Source organism: Hemiscyllium ocellatum, chromosome 44 (assembly GCF_020745735.1).
Source record: "Hemiscyllium ocellatum isolate sHemOce1 chromosome 44, sHemOce1.pat.X.cur, whole genome shotgun sequence".
In the NCBI taxonomy this organism is placed as follows: domain Eukaryota; kingdom Metazoa; phylum Chordata; class Chondrichthyes; order Orectolobiformes; family Hemiscylliidae; genus Hemiscyllium; species Hemiscyllium ocellatum.
Window position 1 is genome coordinate 9,520,467 of NC_083444.1, and position 20,279 is coordinate 9,540,745.

The 20,279-nt window shown below is 46.7% G+C and overlaps 1 protein-coding gene across 1 annotated transcript; it reads right to left on the minus strand.

The window, feature by feature from the left end:
• Positions 1-12,991: 12,991 nt before the first annotated feature.
• Positions 12,992-16,874, minus strand: pop7 (POP7 homolog, ribonuclease P/MRP subunit). Its single transcript, XM_060854625.1, has 2 exons — positions 16,673-16,874; positions 12,992-14,266 (listed from the first exon to the last, which is right to left on the minus strand). Exon 2 carries the CDS (start codon positions 14,259-14,261, stop codon positions 13,848-13,850), a length of 414 nt encoding a protein of 137 aa, XP_060710608.1. The 5' UTR covers positions 14,262-14,266; positions 16,673-16,874; the 3' UTR covers positions 12,992-13,847.
• Between the last annotated feature and the right edge of the window lie 3,405 nt (positions 16,875-20,279).

A 20,279-nucleotide genomic window follows, 5' to 3' on the forward strand; every position in this document is an offset into this window, starting at 1 on the left:
GGTGGTGTGGTAGCAATGTCACTGGATTAGTAATCCAAGAATAATAGTTGTCAAGGGATACAGGTTCAAACCCTACCGTGACAGTTATTGGAATGAATGAATTAATCTGGGACAGAAAGCTAGCCTCAGTGACTATCAACTGCTGCAAAAAGCCCACTTGGCTCATCCATGCGCTTTTGGGAAGGAAATCTGCCCTCCTTACACAGGTTGAGATTCGAAACCCTGAGCCATGTGGTTGACTTTCAACTCCCTCTTAAATGGCCAAGGGAGCTCAAAGGCAATTTGAGACAGCAACAAATGTTAGCCTTGCCAGTGATACCCAAATCCTGTAAAAGAATTCAGTGAAGAGTTATTGACCTGAAACCGAAATCCTGTTTTTCTCTCGGCAGAAGTTACTTGACCTATTGAGTGTTTCCAACGCTCTCTGCTTTAATTCCTAACCTGTCTTCTGACCTAAGATGGTCATATACCCAAATGCACAAAAACATACACAAGCACACAGACACACGCACACATGCATTTCCCATTGGTTGCACTGGTGATCCGGGTCAAAGCCTTGGCTGATCTGCTTTCCCTTTCTCTGGAACCAGGCCAGGCCAGTGTACCTCAGTATCCCTGTATGTTTGAGTTGGGGGAGTGTGGGGAGAGAGCAATAGAGAGAGAGATATGGAGCCACAGCAAATAGCTTGATCCTTAAAACAGGGAAACAATTTAGAAACTGGAGAGATTTCTGTGGCGGTTTGACAAGGGTGCATTTTGGCCAACAAACAGCCTACTTAATTCCGAATTTATTACACCTGGGAAAATTGAAAAGAAGATTAAGAGCCTGGAGAATTTGCGTGAGCAAACTCCAGCCGTTTAATCTTCGAATTCCTGGCTGCAACGTGCCTGTAAAGTCAGTGTGCTTGTAGTACTCCGCTCCTCTCCACTTGCCTGGGAACTGTGGCTTGCTAGTGTCACTTACCACCTTATTCAAACAGAACTTGTCCTAGCTCTGAGGCTTGGCAACTGAGCGTTCAAACCTCCTGACCAAAGAGGGGATGAGCAGGGCTGGAACTGTACTGCTTGCAGATTGGCCATCAGCCGTGCCTCAGTTTGAGAGTGACACCCACTTGGGCTCTGTTGAGGGTCTTCAAGTGACAGGACAGGCCTGTGAGTCTTTGGGCTGTGGGATCGAGACCGCAGGATTATCTTTACTCCCCTGCTGCCGCTCTGCCTCATCGTCGAAGATTTTCGGACTCAAAGCGTGAAGCAGCTTGATAAACAACTTGGCACCATTTTGTACCATTTGTTGTCAACTGCACCCAGTCATCAATGTCAATGATGTCACACGGGGAGGACAGCCTCAGTGTAATCTATAAAGAGTCAAGATTAGAGTGGTGCTGGAAAAGCACAGCAGGTCAGGCAGCATCGGAGGAGCAGGAAAATCGACGTTTCGGGCAAAAGCCCTTCATTCAGCCCGAAACATCGATTCTCCTGCTCCTCCAATGCTGCCTGACCTGCTGTGCTTTTCCAGCACCGCTCTAATCTTGACTCTAATCCCCAGCATCTGCAGTACCCACTTCTGCCCAGTAGTGGGCGGCACAGTGGCTAGCACTGCTACCTCACAGTGCCAGAGACCTGGGTTCAGTTCCCGCCTCAGGCAACTCTCTGTGTGGAGGTTGCATGCTCTCCCCGTGTCTGCGTGGGTTTCCTCCAGGTGCTCCGGTTTCCTCCCACAGTCCAAAAATGTGCAGGTTAGGTGAATTGGCCATGCTAAATTGCCCGTATTGTTAGATGTAGGGGGGTGGGTGGCGGGTCGGTGTGGACTTGTTGGGCTGAAGGGCCTGTTTCCACACTATAAGTAATCTAATCTAAAAATCTATATAGACCCAACCATTGGCTAGATACACTCAGTCACCTAGCTCGGATGGCAGAGAGTAAGGACGTCAGTTAAGTGTCAGTCAATAACAACTGCATTTATGTAGCCTCCTTAATGATGTAACCAATCCTGAGGAGGGTTGCCAAAGCAAACCAAAAACTGTATGAGTCACAGTTTACAACAGATGACCTAACATCAGATCACCTTTAAAGAGCATTTTAAAGTAGAACTGAGAGAATGCAGAGAGTTTTCAAGAGTTTGAGGCCCCAAGTAGCTGAAGGCAATGGTGGAACAATGGAAATCGAGGGGATGGGGATGTTTGAAAGTTATAAAGCTGACACAATTCAAAGTCCAAGAACAGGAGAAGACTAGGTATAAATAGAGACACCGGAGACCACCAACATGTTAGCAAAAGAGGTAGCCACCCAAGGCAGCTTGTCTGTACTGTCTCTTTGGAAGAGCTGTTTAATTCACTATGCTCTCCACCCACATCCCTGTGAATAGAATCCCTGCAGTGTGGAAGCAGGCCATTCAGCCCATCCAGTCCACACTGACCCTCCAAAAAGTATCGCAGCCAGAGCCATCCTAACCCATGGCTAATCCACCTAACCTGCATATCTGTGGACACTACGGGCAATTCAGCATGGCCAATCCACCCTGACCCGCACACCTTTGCACTGTGGGAAACCGGAGCACCAGAGGAAAACCACACAGACATGAGGAGAACTTGCAAACTCCACACAGACAGTCGCCTGAGGGTGGAATCAAGCCTGGGTCCCTGGTGCTGTGAGGCAGTAGTACTAACCACTGAGCCACCGTGTCACAATGCCATATTCAAACTCCCTTTCCAGAGTTAAAAATCACACAACACCAGGTTATAGTCCAACAGGTTTAATTGAAAGCACTGTGTTCTCTGGCTGTGCCATAATGTTTAGACTGATTCTAATCTAAAAAGTGAGTTAACAGAATCGTACATGGATTCATGCAGTTTTTGAGCAAAGTACAATGTAACTCTGCAAGTACGAATTCACCCCACAAATGTATGTGTATATGTGTGCATGTGCGTTTGTGTGTGCGTCTGTCTGTCTGAGTTGGGGGGTTGTGAGTGTGAGAGAGTCACAACCCCCCACCCCAGACTGACAGACACACACACAAACCCACATGCACACATATACATATATGTTTGTGGGGTGAATTTGTACTTGCAGAGTGACATTCAACTTTGCTCAAAAACTGCATGAATCCATGTAAGGCTCTGATAACTCAGAGAAACAGTCTAAACATTATGGCACAGACAGAGAACACAGGGGGCTAACACCTTCAACACATTATCTGGCTAACATCAATTGTGGGTGGCATGGTGGCACAGTGGTCAGCACTGCTGCCTCACAGCGACAGATACATGAGTTTGATTCCTGCCTCAGGCAACTGTCTGTGTGGAGTTTGCACATTCTCCCCATGTCTGTGTGGGTTTGCTCTGGTTTCCTCCCACAGTCCAAAGATGTGCAGGTCAAGTGAATTGGCCATGCTAAATTGCCCATAGTGTTAGGTGCATCATTCAGAGGGAAATGGGTCTAGGTGGGTTACTCTTCGGAGGGTTGGTGTGGGCTGGTTGGGCCAAAGGGCCTGTTTCCACACGGTAGGGAATCTAATCTAATTGTTACAGTTAGCCTGGGAATGTAACTTTTTTTTAAAAAAAAGTTTTGTGATTTACACATGGTATTCGAACAGATGAAAGACTCAACTACAATCACGGTATTTTTCAATGTATAATTTCAGTTACATCGCACTGTAAACTTTTGCTTTCAATTCCGTGTCCTACAATTGTGTCCTCCACAACTACCTGATGATGGAGTGGTGCTCCGAAAGCTTCCAATTAAATCTGTTGGACTATAACCTGGTGTTGTGTGATTTTTAACTTTGTCCACCTCAGTCCAACACTGGCACCTCCATATCATCCCTTTCCAGAGGTGACTGTCCCATTAGCTGGAAATGCCCTTTCAGGCAGTGCATCCAGGAGACTGGGATGCGTGAAAGCTAACAGATGCTGACTCCTTCGTCCTTCTAAAGGAAATAGCACTGAAACAGATCAGTCCAGCCTGGGCCAGTCAGATGGCTTGAGTTGAGAACAGAACAACATTAAATGAGATAGATTTAACTTCAGTGCTCATCTGTACAGGCAGACACCAAGAGCTTTTTTTTTAAAAATTCTTTTGTTGGATGAAAACAAGTCTGCATTCACTGCCCATCCTTAATTGACAAGAGAGTTTGAAAATCAAATAAGCCCTGAAGAAGGGCTTATGCCCGAAATGTCGAATTTCCTGTTCCTTGGATGCTGCCTGACCTGCTGCGCTTTTCCAGCAACACATTTTCAGGTTTGAAAATCAAGTCTTGCTGTGGGTCTGGACTTACATTTAGGTCAGACCAGATAAGATTGGTGGATTTCGTCCCATGAAATGTATTAGTGACCCAGATGACATTTTACAACATGTAACAAAGATCACCTTTAGTGCCAGCAACTTAGTCCAGATTTATTGAATTCAGATTTCGTTACCTGTCCTAAGGTAAGTCAGCCTGGCTTTCTGGATTCTGGGTTCAGTGGCAATACAACTCCACCACTGCTTCCCCCTAGGTGACCTACTTGAGCTCCATAGCCCTCGATTATTCAACAACATCAACGACTTATATTTATGTAGAATCATAATGGAATGTCTCAAGGCCCTTTGCAGACCGTAAGACATTAGAGCAGAAATGAGACCATCTGGCCCATTGAATCTATTCCACCATCAGATCATGGCTGGTAGGTTTTTCAACCCCATTTTCCCCACTTCCTCCCTGTAGTCTGTCATGAAATATTGCACCAGGCTGCTTAAGGAGGTACAAGGACTAATCAAAGGTGAGGGACTTAAGGAGTGTTTTGAAAGGGGAAAAACAAATGCAAATGAAGGCATGCTCACTAATAGTGGAATGACTAAAATTCAGGACATTCAAAGACTCCAGAGTAGGAGCAGCTTGGGATACTGCAAGGATTGGTGAGCTGCAGGGCATTATAGAGACTGGGAGGGGATGGGCAAGGCGGAGGAGAATTTGAAAATCAAGACTTGCTTGACTGAGGGTCACCATGCTCAGTGGGGTGAAAAAGGAATGGGGTTGAGAGTGTGGTGCTGGAAAAACACAGCAGGTCAGGCAGCATCCGAGGATCTGGAAAATCAACGTTTCGGGCAAAAGCCCTTCACACTCGCAACTCTAATCTCCAGCATCTGCAGTCCTCACTTTCCCCTGATAAAGGAATGGGACTTGCCATGAATTAAGATGGATCAGCAAAGTTTTAGATGACAGATGACAGAGGGTAGTATTGGGCAGACACACAGATAACCAAGATGTGAATGAAATGATCACACAGGGCAATGTTGCGCACGTAGAAATAGGTAGCTTTAATGATGGTGGAAAAGCACAGCAGGCCAGGCAGCATCCAAGGAGCAGGAAAATTGGCATTTCGGGCAAAAGCCCTTCAACAGGAATCCAGGCCAGGCAGCATCTGAGGAGCAGGAAAATTGGCGTTTCGGGCAAAAGCCCTGAAGAGCTTTTGACCAAAACGCCAATTTGCCTGCTCCTCGGATGCTGCCTGGCCTGCTGTGCTTTTCCAGTACCACTCTGATCTCCAGTATCTGCAGTCCTCATTTTCGCCCAGTTTTAATGACTGCATGACTATCAGTCTTGGAAGTTCCAGAGGACCTCTAACATATCCCAGGCTTTTGTCAGAGGGAACTGCAAATTTCCACAATGCTTTGTGTGATTTCCCTCTTAAAGGATTTAACCTTAAAGGCTGTGTCTGCTGACACTTATTCACTTATATCTTTTGAGAGAGCACTAATCCAGAAAGGTATATGTATATGATTCCAGCAATGTGACATCAAATGATGTTATACCCAAATGTGTACCCATTGCATGTGTGTGTACAGTCACACCCCCGTTCTGTCCTCCATTTAAATACATGAAATTAGCACACCAGTATGTGGTGTCAATAGATGCAGCCAATTTTGAAATTATGGTTCCCTTCATCCCTTTAGAGAAAACATTTCCCCAGTGCATCTACTTCCTGTCAAACCCACATTGTCCCGAACCTTTTAAATTCCATAAGGAATGCAGTTCAACTTTATACAGGCTGTCTTCGTCAGGCTACAGGGTGAGACAAGTCAGAGTAGGCCCCAATCTCCAAGCATTCGCAGCTTTTAGTTGCTATGGCAACAGAGAGGGCCACTCTAACAGGAGTTGCAATTCCCCTGGCTCTTGGCCTACACCCCACCCCACCCACAACAAAGTGGCCGGAATAACACAAGTGTTGACCGAGTTTAAAACTTTTCCAGCAGTTAATAAATGCCAGGGGAGCTGCTTATTAAAGCCATTCAGGAGATGGGGGAGGGAATACTGGGCTCCTCGTGCTTCGCAATACATTCACTCAATGATCACAAATGGAAGCAAATGTTTAAAAGTTCCTTTAATTTCTTTGTATGGCATTTTCTCTGCTTTATTTTCAGCCTTGGCTCTCATCTGTCCTGTTGCCACTGATGCCTTTTTCATTGCTTGCTTAAGCTCCAATATCCAACAATTGAGAGGCAGTGTCTTTGATTCCCTTCACTCCCACCTCTGCATTCATATTTTTCAAAAACCTCTCCAACATCCTGGTAAAAACTGGAAGGTTATGCTGTACAGGGTGTTAGTGAGGCCACACCTGGAGTACTGTGTGCAGTTTTGGTCTCCTTACTTGGGAAAGGACGTACTGGCTCTGGAGGAGGTGCAGAGGGGGTTCACTCGGTTGATTCTGGAGTTGAGGGGGTTGGCTTATGAGGAGAGATTGAATAGATTGGAACTATCATCGTTGGAATTGAGAAGAATGAGGGAGGACCTTAGAGAAACATATAAAATTATGAAGGGAATACATGAGATAGAAGTAGGAAGATTGTTTCCACTGGCAAGTGAAACTAGATCTGTGGGGCATAGCCTCTATATAAGGAGGGGAGCAGATTTAGGACTGAATTGAGGAGGAACATCTTTACCCAAAGGGTTGTGAATTCCTTACCCAGTGAAGCAGTTGAGGCTACCTCGTTGAATGTTTATAAGGCAGAGGTAGATAGATTTTTGAACAGTAAAGGAATTAAAGGTTATGGTGAGAGGACGGGTAAGTGGAGCTAAGTATACAAAAAGATCAGCCATGATCTTGTTGAATAAGGGAGTAGGCTTGAGGGCCCAGATGACCTACTCCTGCTCCTACTTCTTATGTTATTTTGTGGAAATCCCTGTTTTTTTTAAAAGGTGTCATTAGTAGGTCACTGGGGGCATTGAGAGTCTTTTGTTTAAACAAGACTTCCTAAAAATCACATGACTGATGGTCATGATTTGGAGGTGGACTGGGGTGTACAAAGTTAAAAATCACACAACACCAGGTTATAGTCCAACAGGTTTATTTGGAAGCACACTAGCTTTCGGAGCGCTGCTCCTTCATCAGGTGGTTGCTGGAGAATAAGGTTGTAAGACACAGAATTTATAATACAAGTTTATTGTGTGATGTAGCTGAAATTATATATTGAAAAAGACCTGGATTGTTTGTTAAATCTCTCATCTTCTGGAATGACCATATTGGTTTCAGTTCTTTTATATGTAAATCGCAAAACTTTTACATTCTCGAGTGAACTTTAACAACTGGTGTCATGTCGGCCCAGATAATGTGTTGAAGGTGTTAGTTCCCTGTGTGAGGCTGTCTCTGCCACAATGGTCAGACTGATTCTAATCTAAAAACCGGATTTACAGAATCATACAGGGATTCACGTAACCAACAGAAACCAGAGAACTGAAACCAACATGGTCATTCTAAAAGATGAGAGACTTAACAAACAATCCAGGTCTTTTTCAAAATATAATTTCAGTTACATCACACTGTAAACTTTTTCTATAAATACTGTGTCTTAAAAGGTTTTCTCCACAATCACCTGATGAAGCAGCAGTGCTCCGATAACTGGTGGTAACTGCTTGTGTTACCATGGGCCCTTGTTGGAGCTGATCTTCACACGTTGACTGGATGGAGAATGCTTTGTTATCTAGTCTTCATCTGGGGGACAAGAAGCCTGCGAGGAAAAGCTACCCGGCTGATCTCTCCCACTTCTGAGAAGAATACCCTCTACACCAGTTCAGGATGAAATCGATTTGTTCTTCTGGAAGAGTCATTGAACGAAGCTTGTATTTCCTGAGCAAGACACATCTTAGACAACAGGGTGATGATTGACTTGACCCCATGTGCCAGGATAACAGACTCCATAATAACCCACACTTTATCCTTTTGTCTCAAGGGTAACCTATTAGTTAATGTATTGTTTTGTCAGAAAGCCAACCTTAGCAGAGAAATTTGTTTTTTTTTGGCTCTTTCATATTACCGAGTGCGTTTGTTAACTAATTCCTGCATTTTCATTGAATACATTTTGTTTTGATAATAAACCCATAATTACATTTGTTAAGTAACTTCGATAACAGATCTTGTTGTTTGAAACCTGATATAGACCTGATAAAGGTATTTAATTGGTCACGTGGTAACTGCAAAAACCACGGTGTATGGCACAATAGCAATAGTGAATACCTCCAGTCTCGGTCAACACCACTGTGTATGGTGGCACAGTGGTTAGCACTGCTGCCTCACAGTGCCAGAGACCCGGGTTCAATTCTTGCCTCAGGCGACTGACTGTGTGGAGTTTGTGTGTTCTTCCCGTGTCTGCGTGGGTTTCCTCCCACAGTCTAAAGATGTGCAGGTTAGGTGAATTGGCTAAGCTAAATTGCCCATAATGTTAGGTGTAGGGGAATGGGTCTGGTTGGGTTGCTCTTTAGAGGAGCAGTATGGACTTGTTGGGCTGAAGGGCCTGTTTCCACACTGTAAGTAATCTAATCTAAACCTCCTTCTCACTTCCTACCATGGGAAACATTACACAACCCCTGCAATGCAGAAAGAGACTATTCAGCCATCATGTCCACACCATCCCTCTGAAGAACATCTCCTCCAGACCTTCTCCCTGTAACCCCACATTTCCCATGTCCAATCCAGCTAACCTGCACATCTTTGGACTGCGGGAGGAAACCCATACAGACACGGGGAGAATATGTAAACTCCACACTGACAGTCACCCAAGGGTGAGATTGAACCTAGGTCCCTGGCGTTGTGAAACAGCAGTGCTAAACACCCAAAGCTTTTGTAGCTACCTTTTTGAGATTTACGAGTGACATGGCGACTCAGTGATTAGCACTGCTGCCTCACGGTGTCAGGGACTTGGGTTCGATTCCACCCTCAGGTGTCTGTGTGGTGTTTGCACATTTTCTTGTGTCCACATCATGTTACGACACAACTGTAAACCCTTCTGCTAATTAAACCAAACACACATTACGGGCAGCACGGTGCCTCAGTGGTTAGCACTGCTGCTTCACAGCACCAGGGACCCAGGTTCGAGCCCTACTTCAGGCGACTGTCTGTGTGGAGTTTGCACATTCGCCCAGTGTCTGCTCCGGGTGCTCTGGTTTCCTCCCACAGTCCAAAGATGTGCAGGGCAGGTGACTTGACCATGGGAAATTGCCCATAGTGTTACGTCTATTAGTCGGGGTAAATAGAGGATAGGGGAATGGGTCTGGGTGGACCTGTTGGGTCAAATGGCCTGTTTCCATACTGTAGGGAATGTAATGTAATCTAATCACACATAAAAACTCACTTTGCCTTGTAATCTGTTAAAGTATGAGAGACAGAGAACTACCTAAATTCCACTATTTAAAGAAAAAAATAATAAAATTATTATTTAACTCTAAAAGTGAACATTAAACAATAACCATTTACAACTCTGTGCCTCCTTCTTCTTGATATCTACCTCCCACCCTTTAACAATATACTGATCCAATAAAAGCCCCTGTTAAATTTACAGCAACTCAATTTTCAAAACCAGACAGGGGTTGTCGTATCCGGTGTCAGTCTTCCTGTTTGTAGATCTCCCTGGGTCGTCTTTGGTCTTCTGCTGCAAAGATACTTCATATGAAAAAGGTACCTTTAACAAAGAGTGTGGTGAATCGCAGTCTTTCAATGGCAGTTGGTCCGCTTTCTGGCGAACATTGATTGTCTCATTGGTTCAATGTTGTCAAAACAGTAAAATTCAAATTAGATCAGGTTTTAGTATCTTGGGGCATAATTTAAGCTGATTGGTTAAATTTGAACTGCTGTGAAAACAACTGGTATCTAGATTATAGCCAAAATGTTACATCTTGCAATTTTCCAGCATACTCTGTGACATGATAGGTGCTTGCCAGCTTTGACTCTTTCTTAAAAGTAAAGTACATACCTTCAACTTCACAACAATGGGTTTCCTCCCACAGTCCAAAGACGCACAAGTGGATTGGCCATGCTAAACCGCCCAGAGTATCCAGGGCTATGCAGGTTGGGTGTATTAGCCATTAGAAATGCAGGGATACAGGGATGAGGTAGGATGCTCTTCAGAGGTTCAGTGCAGACTCAGTGGGCTGAATGGCCTGCTTCCACAATGTCGAGATTCTGTGATCTGAGTTCAGAGGGCAATATGGAAGGCAAATTGACGACTGGCTTTTGTTTAAAGAGAAATGGAATATGAAAATGGGCAAATCATACCAAAATGATATAAGGCACTAATCAGATCAAAGCTGAAATACTGCTACTAAACAGTTTTGGTTCCCTTATCTCAGGAAAAATATACTGGTATTGGAGGCAGTTCAGACATCAGTGGGTGGATGTCAGTATGGAGGGATTTTCTTTTGAGGAGATGTTAAGCAGAACGTACCTGTATTCAGGAGATAGAACTGCAGATGCTGGAGATTCAGAGTTGATAAAGAGTGGAACTGGCAAAAGCACAGCAGGTTAAGCAACATCAGAGGAGTGGGGGAAAATCGAAGGAACCTTTCATCAGGAGTTGCACTCAGTAAGAGTTTACGAGAATGAGAGGTGACCTTACTGAAACATTTAAGATTCTTACGGGACTTGATGGGATAGAGGTGAAGAGGTTGTTTCCCCTTGCGGGAGAGTCTAGGACCAGACGTAACCTCACTATGAGGGTTCGTACTTTAAGTCGGAGGAGGAATTTCTCCTCTTTGAGGGCAGCCAATCTGTGAAATTCTTTCTGACAAGGCAAGGAATGGGTCTGGGTGGGTTGCGCTTCGGCGGGTCGGAGTGGACTTGGGCCAAAGGGCCTGTTTCCATGCTGTAAGTAATCTAATCTAATCATAAAGGTCATCAAGGCTGCGATAGACAGATTTTTTTAATTAAGAAGGGGATTAAAGGTTATGGGGAAAAGGCAGGGAAGCAGAGTTGAGGACGATCACATTCGGAGAGAATACATGATAGGTTGAATGGCTTACTTCTGTTCCTGTGTCCTATCTGCTGAGGAGACCTTTAGATTAGATTAGATTAGATTACTGACAGTGTGGAAACAGGCCCTTCGGCCCAACAGGTCCACACCGACCCGCCGAAGTGCAACCCACCCATACCCCTACATTTACCCCTTACCTAACACTACGGGTAATTTAGCATGGCCAATTCACCCGACCTGCACATCTTTGGACTGTGGGAGGAAACCGGAGCACCCGGAGGAAACCCACGCAGACACGGGGAGAGCGTGCAAACTCCACACAGTCAGTCGCCTGAGGCGGGAATTGAACCCGGGTCTCAGGCGCTGTGAGGCAGCAGTGCTAACCACTGTGCCACCGTGCCGCCCACCCAGTGAATGTCTTTGCAGTTCATCCACAATTTTGTTTCCGAGTGAGGAATTGTGATCCTGTCAGAAGCAGGAAGGTCATTTCCAGCAACATCTCCAACCAGTATTAACAAACCAACTCAATTCCTAGGTGACATTGCAGTTACAGAATAAACAAGGCTCTGAGTCAAGGCTGCACCAAGCAGTTGGTGCTGGTATTGAACCAAGACTAACTGATCCTCAGCTGACGCTCTGCACGCACAGGGGATCCTTGCAGCAAATGTGTTCCCTGGGAGCTGCTGCCCTTGTCCTTCTAGCGGGGTGTAGAGGTCACACTGCATTTTGTAGATAGTACACACTGCTGCTCTGTGCATTAGTGGTGGAAGGAGTGAATGTTTAAGGTGGTGAATGGGGTGCAAATCAAGCAGGCCACTTATCCAATGTGGTGTCAAGCTTCTTGAATGGCGTTGGAGCTGCATTCATCCAGGCATGTGGGGAGTAGCCCATCACACTCCTGACTTGTGCCTTACAGACAGTGCATGGGCTTTGGGAAGTCAGGAGGTGAGTCACTCTTTAAAATCTGCAACACTGGCAGACAAGGTGGTTAAGAAGGCATTTAGCACACTTGCCTTCGTTACTCAGACCTTTGAGTACAGGAGTCGGGACGTCATGTTGAATTTGTACAGGACATTGGTGAGGCCTCTTCTGGAGTAAATGAGTACAGTTCCGGTCGCCCTGTTATAGGAAGGATATTATTAAATTGGAGAGGGTTTGGAAAAGATTTACCAGGATGTTGCCAGGAACGGAGGGTTTGAGTTATTAAAAATAGGGTGGGACATCTTTCACTGGAGAGCAAGAGGCTGAGGGATGCCCTGATAGAGGTTTATACAATCAGTAGAGGCATAGGAAAGGTGAACAGCAAGGAACTCTCATTTTGGTTGGGTGTAGCTCTAAACTAGGGGGCATATTTTTCAAGTGAAATACGAAAGATTTAAAAAGGACTGAGGGGCAACCTTTTGACACAGAGAATTCACACAGTTACTGTGTAGAATAACACACACATAAGGACCTTCTTACGCACCCTAGAAAACACTCCAGCCGGGTGCATGGCGACCTGGTACGGCAATGCTCTGCCCAGGATTGTAAGAAACGACAGGAAGTGGTGTGCACAGCGCAGACCGTTACAGGAGCCAACCTCCCATCCACGGCCTTCATTTACACTCCTTGTAGCTGCCAGCAAAGACCCCTCTCAACCTGATAAGATTCTCTTCCGACCTCTTCAGTCAGGCAGAAGCTTGAACACATGCACTAACAAGTTCAAGACAGGATTGAATAGTTATATAAATTGCCTCAACTGTAGTTATTGGAGATATAGAACAATGAGAGCCACAAATGTCCAAACTTGCTTTATATTCAGAGCACTAAGGAGAGATATACAGCATCACAAGCATATGACATCCTAAAGTGCTTGACAGCTAATTAGCCTTGTTTGCAATTTATGACACATAAGTGGTGCACAGCAAGCTCGCACAGACAGCAACATGATGATGACAGGATTGTCTGTTTCGGTGATATTGAGTGGTAATTGTTAACTCGGAGACACCAATGGGCTACTCCCCCCACCCCCCAACCACTCCTGTTCAAATAATATCCCTGGGACCTTTAACATCAGCTCAAATGGGCAGCAGGGGGCCTCTGTTTCACACCTATACAAGTGTGGCTCACCCACAGTACCACTGGAGCGAGTCTGGGATAAACGTTCAAACTTGGCACAGAGGATCCAACGGAAGTATAGAAATGAACCACTGGCACGTTCAGGAAAGACTGCACCAAGCAGTGGCTCAGCCTGAGAGTTGAGGAGTAACACAGGAGTAAATGGGTGATATCAGGAGCAACTGTCCACTGGTCCAATAAATAAGAGTTTAAAATAAATACTTGGGGAGTGATTACAAGGTTCTTAAACACCCTTGGGTGTAACAGCTTCTCCTGCCTCCATGGTGAGGTTATGCTCATAATACCTTGTACACATAATTCCAACAGAATCACAACAAATGTACTGAATTCATAACTTGAATCAATTTCACTTCAAATAAAATTATTTTAGCCGAAAACATTGCAAATGAAAACAGCAGTCCTTTACTTAGCATCCAGGATATATTTTGATGGTGTTGAATGCACGAATGAGTTTCTCCAGAGATACATGTCACAATCCTCCCACTACTGTAAACACTGAGAGCCACTGCTTGCTACTGAGGGAGTGTGTGGAAGACTTTGATGTGAATGGCGGAGTTGTTTCTGGTGCGGGTGAGGGGCTCGCCCTCGTCCAGTTCTGGCTCCAGGTCATCCACTAGCTCGACAGTCGAGGTGTTGGCGGCGATCTGCAGACTCCCAAAGCTGCCCCCCTGGAGCTGCAGAGCGATGTTGATGGCGCGGTTGATGGCCAGCCCCAGGCCGTGGATGCAGATCTCGCTGAAGCAGCCGCTGTCCAGCATCTTCTGGCAGCGAGCCAGCTGCGCCTTGAAGTCCGTCTTCATGTTGACGTAGATGTCGTTCTTGCGTTTCGGGAGTTTGCGCGGCAGCCTCTTGCGCAGGGTGTACTCCACCTGGTCCATGTCCATCGCCCCCTCCGACGCTGGTGCTGTGGGCTGGTTTTCAGCCATACTCACTGGTAGGATGGAAAAGGTAGGAAAAGGAGAGGCTGAGTGACATTGTGGGAAGTGAGGAGATGGTGGTGCGGTGGTAATGTTGCTGGACTAGCCATCCCAGAGCCCAAGGTAATGCCCAGGGATGTGTGACATATCACACCATTGGCATCTAACGCAATTTAAATTCAAGTTAATAAATCTGGAACGTAGGCTATGCTCAGTGATGGTGAGCATGTGAATGCTCATCAACTGTCAGAAAATTTTTTAAAAAGACACGAAGAGCAAATTTTCTTTTTACACAGACTAGTTTGTATATGGTATGAATTTGCAGAGGAAGTGGTGGATTGGGGTACAGTTAGTGTTTAAAAGACATTTAGATTAGTACATGAATAAGAAATGTTTGGAGGGATATGGGCCAGGAGCAGGTAGATAGAATTAGTTTAATTTGGGATTACGGTCAGCATGGACTGGTTGGACCAAAGGATCGGTTTCAGTGCTGCATCACTCCGATTCACTGATATTAATTGCCTTTCGTGAAGGAAATCTGAAACGGTTACCCAGTCTGACTTACTCTAGACCTATGCAATGTGATTGACGCTTAATTGTCCTCTGAAATGGCCAAGCAAGCTCGTTCAAGGGCAATTAGGGATGGACAATAACTGCTGGGCCTTGCCAGCAATGCTCATGAAAGAATTAAGAAAAGTAAAACTGACAAGTGGTATTTAAGAATATCCTGAGAGTGTGCTGAACCAAGGAATAATTTAATGAAGGTAGGCGAAGATGCTCTTGTGTTATTGAGTAAAAATGTCAAAATCTGATTTTCACTTAACTGCAATCCCTCCAGTGTGGAAACAGGCCATTTGGCCCACAAGGTTTGTGCTGATCCTTCGAAGAGTATCCCACCCAGACCCATTCCCCTATACTTATTGCTCTACATTTCCCCTAACTAATGCAGCTAGCCTACACATCCCTGAACACCAAGGGCAATTTATCATGTCCAATTCACCTAACCTATACATCTTTGGACTGTGGGAGGAAACCAGAGCACCCACAGGAAACCCACGCAGACACAGGGAGAATGTGCAAACTCCACACAGACAGTTGCCCGAGGCTGGAACTGAACCCGGGAACCTGGTGCTGTGAGGCAGCAGTGCTAACCACTGATATTTGGTTGTCTCGCGAACTGAAATAGCTGTGTGGGTTAGCAAGAGGGGAAAAGCCCTCAGTCCCCCTAGACAGGGTATGGAAGGCAACCAATGAGTTCTCCCGATTGTTCAGCCTTGCGAGGCTGGTGGTCATAATCACTAGGACTTGTGATGCTATCCAGGAACAGTCAACGATCACCAACACAAATACCGTGAAGCCTCCTCGAGTCAAACAGCCAGCCCTCAGCCCCTGGGAATGGTGATAGCCCCTGGGGCCGAACAGCCAGCTCTCAGTCCCCAGGAATGGTGATAGCCCCTGGGGCCGAATAGCCAGCTCTCAGTCCCCAGGAATGGTGATAGCCCCTGGGGCCGAACAGCCAGCCCTCAGTCCCCAGGAATGGTGATGGCTCCTGGGGCCGAACAGCCAGCCCTCAGCCCCCAGGAATGGTGATAGCCCCTGGGGCCGAACAGCCAGCTCTCAGTCCCCAGGAATGGTGATGGCCCCTGGGGCCGAATAGCCAGCTCTCAGTCCCCAGGAATGGTGATGGCCCCTGGGGCCGAATAGCCAGCTCTCAGTCCCCAGGAATGGTGATGGCCCCTGGGGCCGAATAGCCAGCTCTCAGTCCCCAGGAATGGTGATGGCTCCTGGGGCCGAACAGCCAGCCCTCAGTCCCCAGGAATGGTGATGGCTCCTGGGGCCGAACAGCCAGCCCTCAGCCCCCAGGAATGGTGATAGCCCCTGGGGCCGAACAGCCAGCCCTCAGCCCCCAGGAATGGTGATAGCCCCTGGGGCCGAACAGCCAGCCCTCAGTCCCCAGGAATGGTGATAGCCCCTGGGGCCGAACAGCCAGCCCTCAGTCCCCAGGAATGGTGATAGCCCCTGGGGCCGAACAGCCAGCCCTCAGTCCCCAGGAATGGTGATAGCCCCTGGGGCCGAATAGCCAGCTCTCAGTCCCCAGGAATGGTGATAGCCCCTGGGGCCGAACAGCCAGCCCTCAGTCCCCAGGAATGGTGATAGCCCCTGGGGCCGAACAGCCAGCCCTCAGTCCCCAGGAATGGTGATAGCCCCTGGGGCCGAACAGCCAGCCCTCAGTCCCCAGGAATGGTGATAGCCCCTGGGGCCGAACAGCCAGCCCTCAGTCCCCAGGAATGGTGATAGCCCCTGGGGCCGAATAGCCAGCCCTCAGCCCCCAGGAATGGTGATAGCCCCTGGGGCCGAATAGCCAGCCCTCAGCCCCCAGGAATGGTGATAGCCCCTGGGGGCCGAATGGCCGCACTCACCTCCTCGGAACCGTGAAGCCTCCTCGAGTCGAACAGCTGCCCCACCCCCCACCACCAGCGGGTAATAGTGGGGTCTCCCAGTCCGGGGCCGGGGCGGTCTCTGGGCCTAGGCGGCCCCCCCAGTGAAACACAGACCGGGAGCTGGAGCTGGAGCTGGATCCCCGTCGCAGCCTCCGGCCCGCCGCCCGCAAACACACATGCGCGTGAGGGACCTCAACAACATGGCGGCAGCCCGGGCCCGCACTCAACATCCTCAGCCAACGAGCGTCAGCTACGAAGCAAGAGTGCACTACACTATCCATCTGAGCAGACCTCCCGGACAGCACCCCACCACTCAGACGGCTTCAGAACAACAACAACAACAACAACAACAACTTGTGTTTCCCAGGCGCCTTTACTGCAGTAATACGTCCAGAGACTAAATATGAAGCAAAATGCAAACACAGGATGACTGATGTCCTGTTATACACACGAGTCCTCCCCATACCTGCTCTTCATATATTTTAACAAATCCCTTGACAAAGTCTAGGTCTTTCCTTGGGCAGTTGGGGTCTGCTTTCGCCTCCATTGCATTGTCACATACTCCTCTCACTGCTCTGTAAAACCATTGTAATCCTGCTTCAAATTCTCCATACACTCCTTATCAACCAAACTCCATTCACTCACTTCTCCAAATTACTACAGCCATCTTTACTGGCCCTCATTCACTTCCCCTTCTGCCAGTATTCTTTTTCTTAAGTTTACTAATGCATGGGACATTGGCATCACAGGCACTTTGTGTGCATAGATAACTGCCCCTTGAGAAGGTGCTGGCAGTGTTAGTGAGGAGTTCTAGGATTTGACCCAATGAACAACGTGGAGCAAAGGATGCAAGCAAAAGAGGTTCAGTTAGTAAGTTTGCAAATGACACCAAAATTGGAGGTGTAGTGGACAGCGAAGAGGGTTACCTCAGATTACAACAGGATCTGGACCAGATGGGCCAATGGTGCTGAGAAGTGGCAGATGGAGTTTAATTCAGATAAATGTGAGGCGCTGCATTTTGGGAAAGCAAATCTTAGCAGGACATATACACTTAAATGGTAAGGTCCTAGCACAAACCCGATGGGAAGAATGGCCTGAACTGCTTTTGTTGCATCAAGATCCGAATAAGAATGAATCTGTTGTATCTTCAAAAGAATATCTAAGAGGTTGATCACAATAGATCTTACACTCCTCATGCAGTGCTATATTGTCCGAGGTACTGTCTTTCAGATGTGACATTTATCTGAGGTCCCTTTTGCCTGTTCGGGTGGATGTAAAATTCTCATGGAATATTTGCAAGAAGGACATGAGGGTTCTCCCCAGTGTGAAGGTGAATGCTGGAATTTTGACCTAATACTGTGGGACCTGAAACAGTAACTCTTCCTTTTCTTTCCACAGCTGCTGAGATTTTCCAGAATTTTCTGGTCCTACTTTAGTTATCCCAGGTGTCCCAGTCAATGGTGATCCCTCAATTGTCTTTATTCAGTTTGCCTTGTTTTACTCATGGTCGCCACGATGCTGATGATCCATCTCCTCACTCACTGTCACTCTTCCAAATCTGCTGTAAAGGTCTCATTTAGGTAAGACAAAGCAAAACTGCAAATGCTGGAATCCATGGTAGACAAGCAGGAGGCTGGAAGAACACAGCAAGCCAGGCAGCATCAGTAGGTGGGGAAGTCAACGTTTTGGGTGTAACCCTTCTCCAGGAGCTGAAACGTTGACCTCCCCACCTCCTGATGCTGCCTGGCTTGCTGTGTTCTTCCAGCCTCCTGCTTGTCTACCCTGTAAAGTCGCTCACTGCTGCACCTTAAATATGGTCTCCACTTTCCTCTTGACCCTCTTTCACCTCCTTCACTCTCCTCACCCCTATTTCCTTCCTCTCCTCACAGTACCTTTTCAGGCTCTTCTCCATCACATTTTGCAATGTCCCCAGAGCCTTCACTGAGGACCCTACGCATTGGCTGCTCATCTTGTCTTTTCTTGTCACTGTGCACACCTATCTTCGCGTCCATTCATGTTTAGATGCTGTTCTTTTCTTCTGGATGTGGCCCAAGTTTCTGCCATTCCACAGCAACGCCCGTATCTTACCTGTCATCCAGTTCCTTCCTTTTGGGTTCAGTGAACCATTTCTATTACACAACATTCCCCTGAACGCCTGCCAACTATTCCAACCACAGCACATCCCTTGCTTAACTTTCTTTGCTACTTTTGCATACTCTGCCACCAATTGTCCCAAATCCTCGAAACTACTCAACCTTCTCCAAGCCTTCACTCATAAATCTTCACACTTTCATTGCTATCGTCTTCCCTAGGCACAGACTGACAGACCATATATTGGAACGGCAGTCCCTTGATCTTCCATACCCTTGTTCTGCAGGACTTTTCACAGAGTCTCAGTCACATTCTCATCACTCCATCACCTGGCTCCATGGTATCTGTAAACATGGGTATAGACAGGATACACCCTGTCCCATTTGCTCAATTTTATTTTTATTCCTTCGCAGGATAGGGGTGTCACAGGGTGAGGCCCACATTTATTGCTCATCGCTTATTGCCCCTTGAGAAGGCGGTGATGAGCTGTCTTCTTGACCTGCTCAAATGCATGGGGTGTAGATACACCTCAGTGAAGCCTAGAAGTGCGGGAAAAGAGCTGCCACCCTGCCTACCCACAGCATGACCACACAGAACACAGAAAATCAAAGCCTGTCCAAACCATACAAGAAACACCCAGAATGCCTCAGCATTGACCAAAGAGGCTGACAAGGGATACTAAGACATGACCATTGTCACTCGCAGACCAGGGAATACACTTCCCAAGACAAACTGATAATAAGCTTCCTGGACCCGATCAACACAGCTGTCCCAAAGCCCTAAGGGCAGTCTCATACCCCAGTGATACCAAAGGACGGGTCAGATGGAAAGGCACCAGAATACCTCACTAACAGGAAGGAAACAATACAAACACCTTACTGCTTTAAAAGGCATGATTTGGAGATGCCGGTGTTGGACTGGGATGTACAAAGTTAAAAATCACACAACACCAGGTTATAGTCCAACAGGTTTAATTGGAAGCACACTAGCTTTCGGAGCGCTGGTCTTTCATCAGGTGATAGTGGAGGACTCAATTCTAAGGCACAGAATTTATAGCAAAAACTTACAGTGTGATGTAACTGAAATTATACATTGAAAAATCCCTTGATTGTTGAATCTTTCATCTGTTCGATCATGGTATTCGAACAGATGAAAGACTCAACAATCAAGGTATTTTTCAATGTATAATTTCAGTTGCATCACACTGTAAATTCTTGCTATAAATTGCCATGTTCGCATGTATCAGCAGTCCTCATCCTGCTGGATGGTAGAGGTGGGTGGATTTCGAAGTTGCTGTCAAAGGAACTGGTGATTTGCTGCAGTGCACTTTGTAGACACAGTGGAGGGAGTGGTTGTTAAAGTGATGGTGCATCCAAGAGGGCTTCTTTATCATGAATAGTGTCGACTTCGTTGAGTCTTGTTGGAGCTGCATCCATCCAGGCAAGTATTCCATCACACTCTTGGTTACGCCTTGTAGGTGGCGGACAGGCTTAGA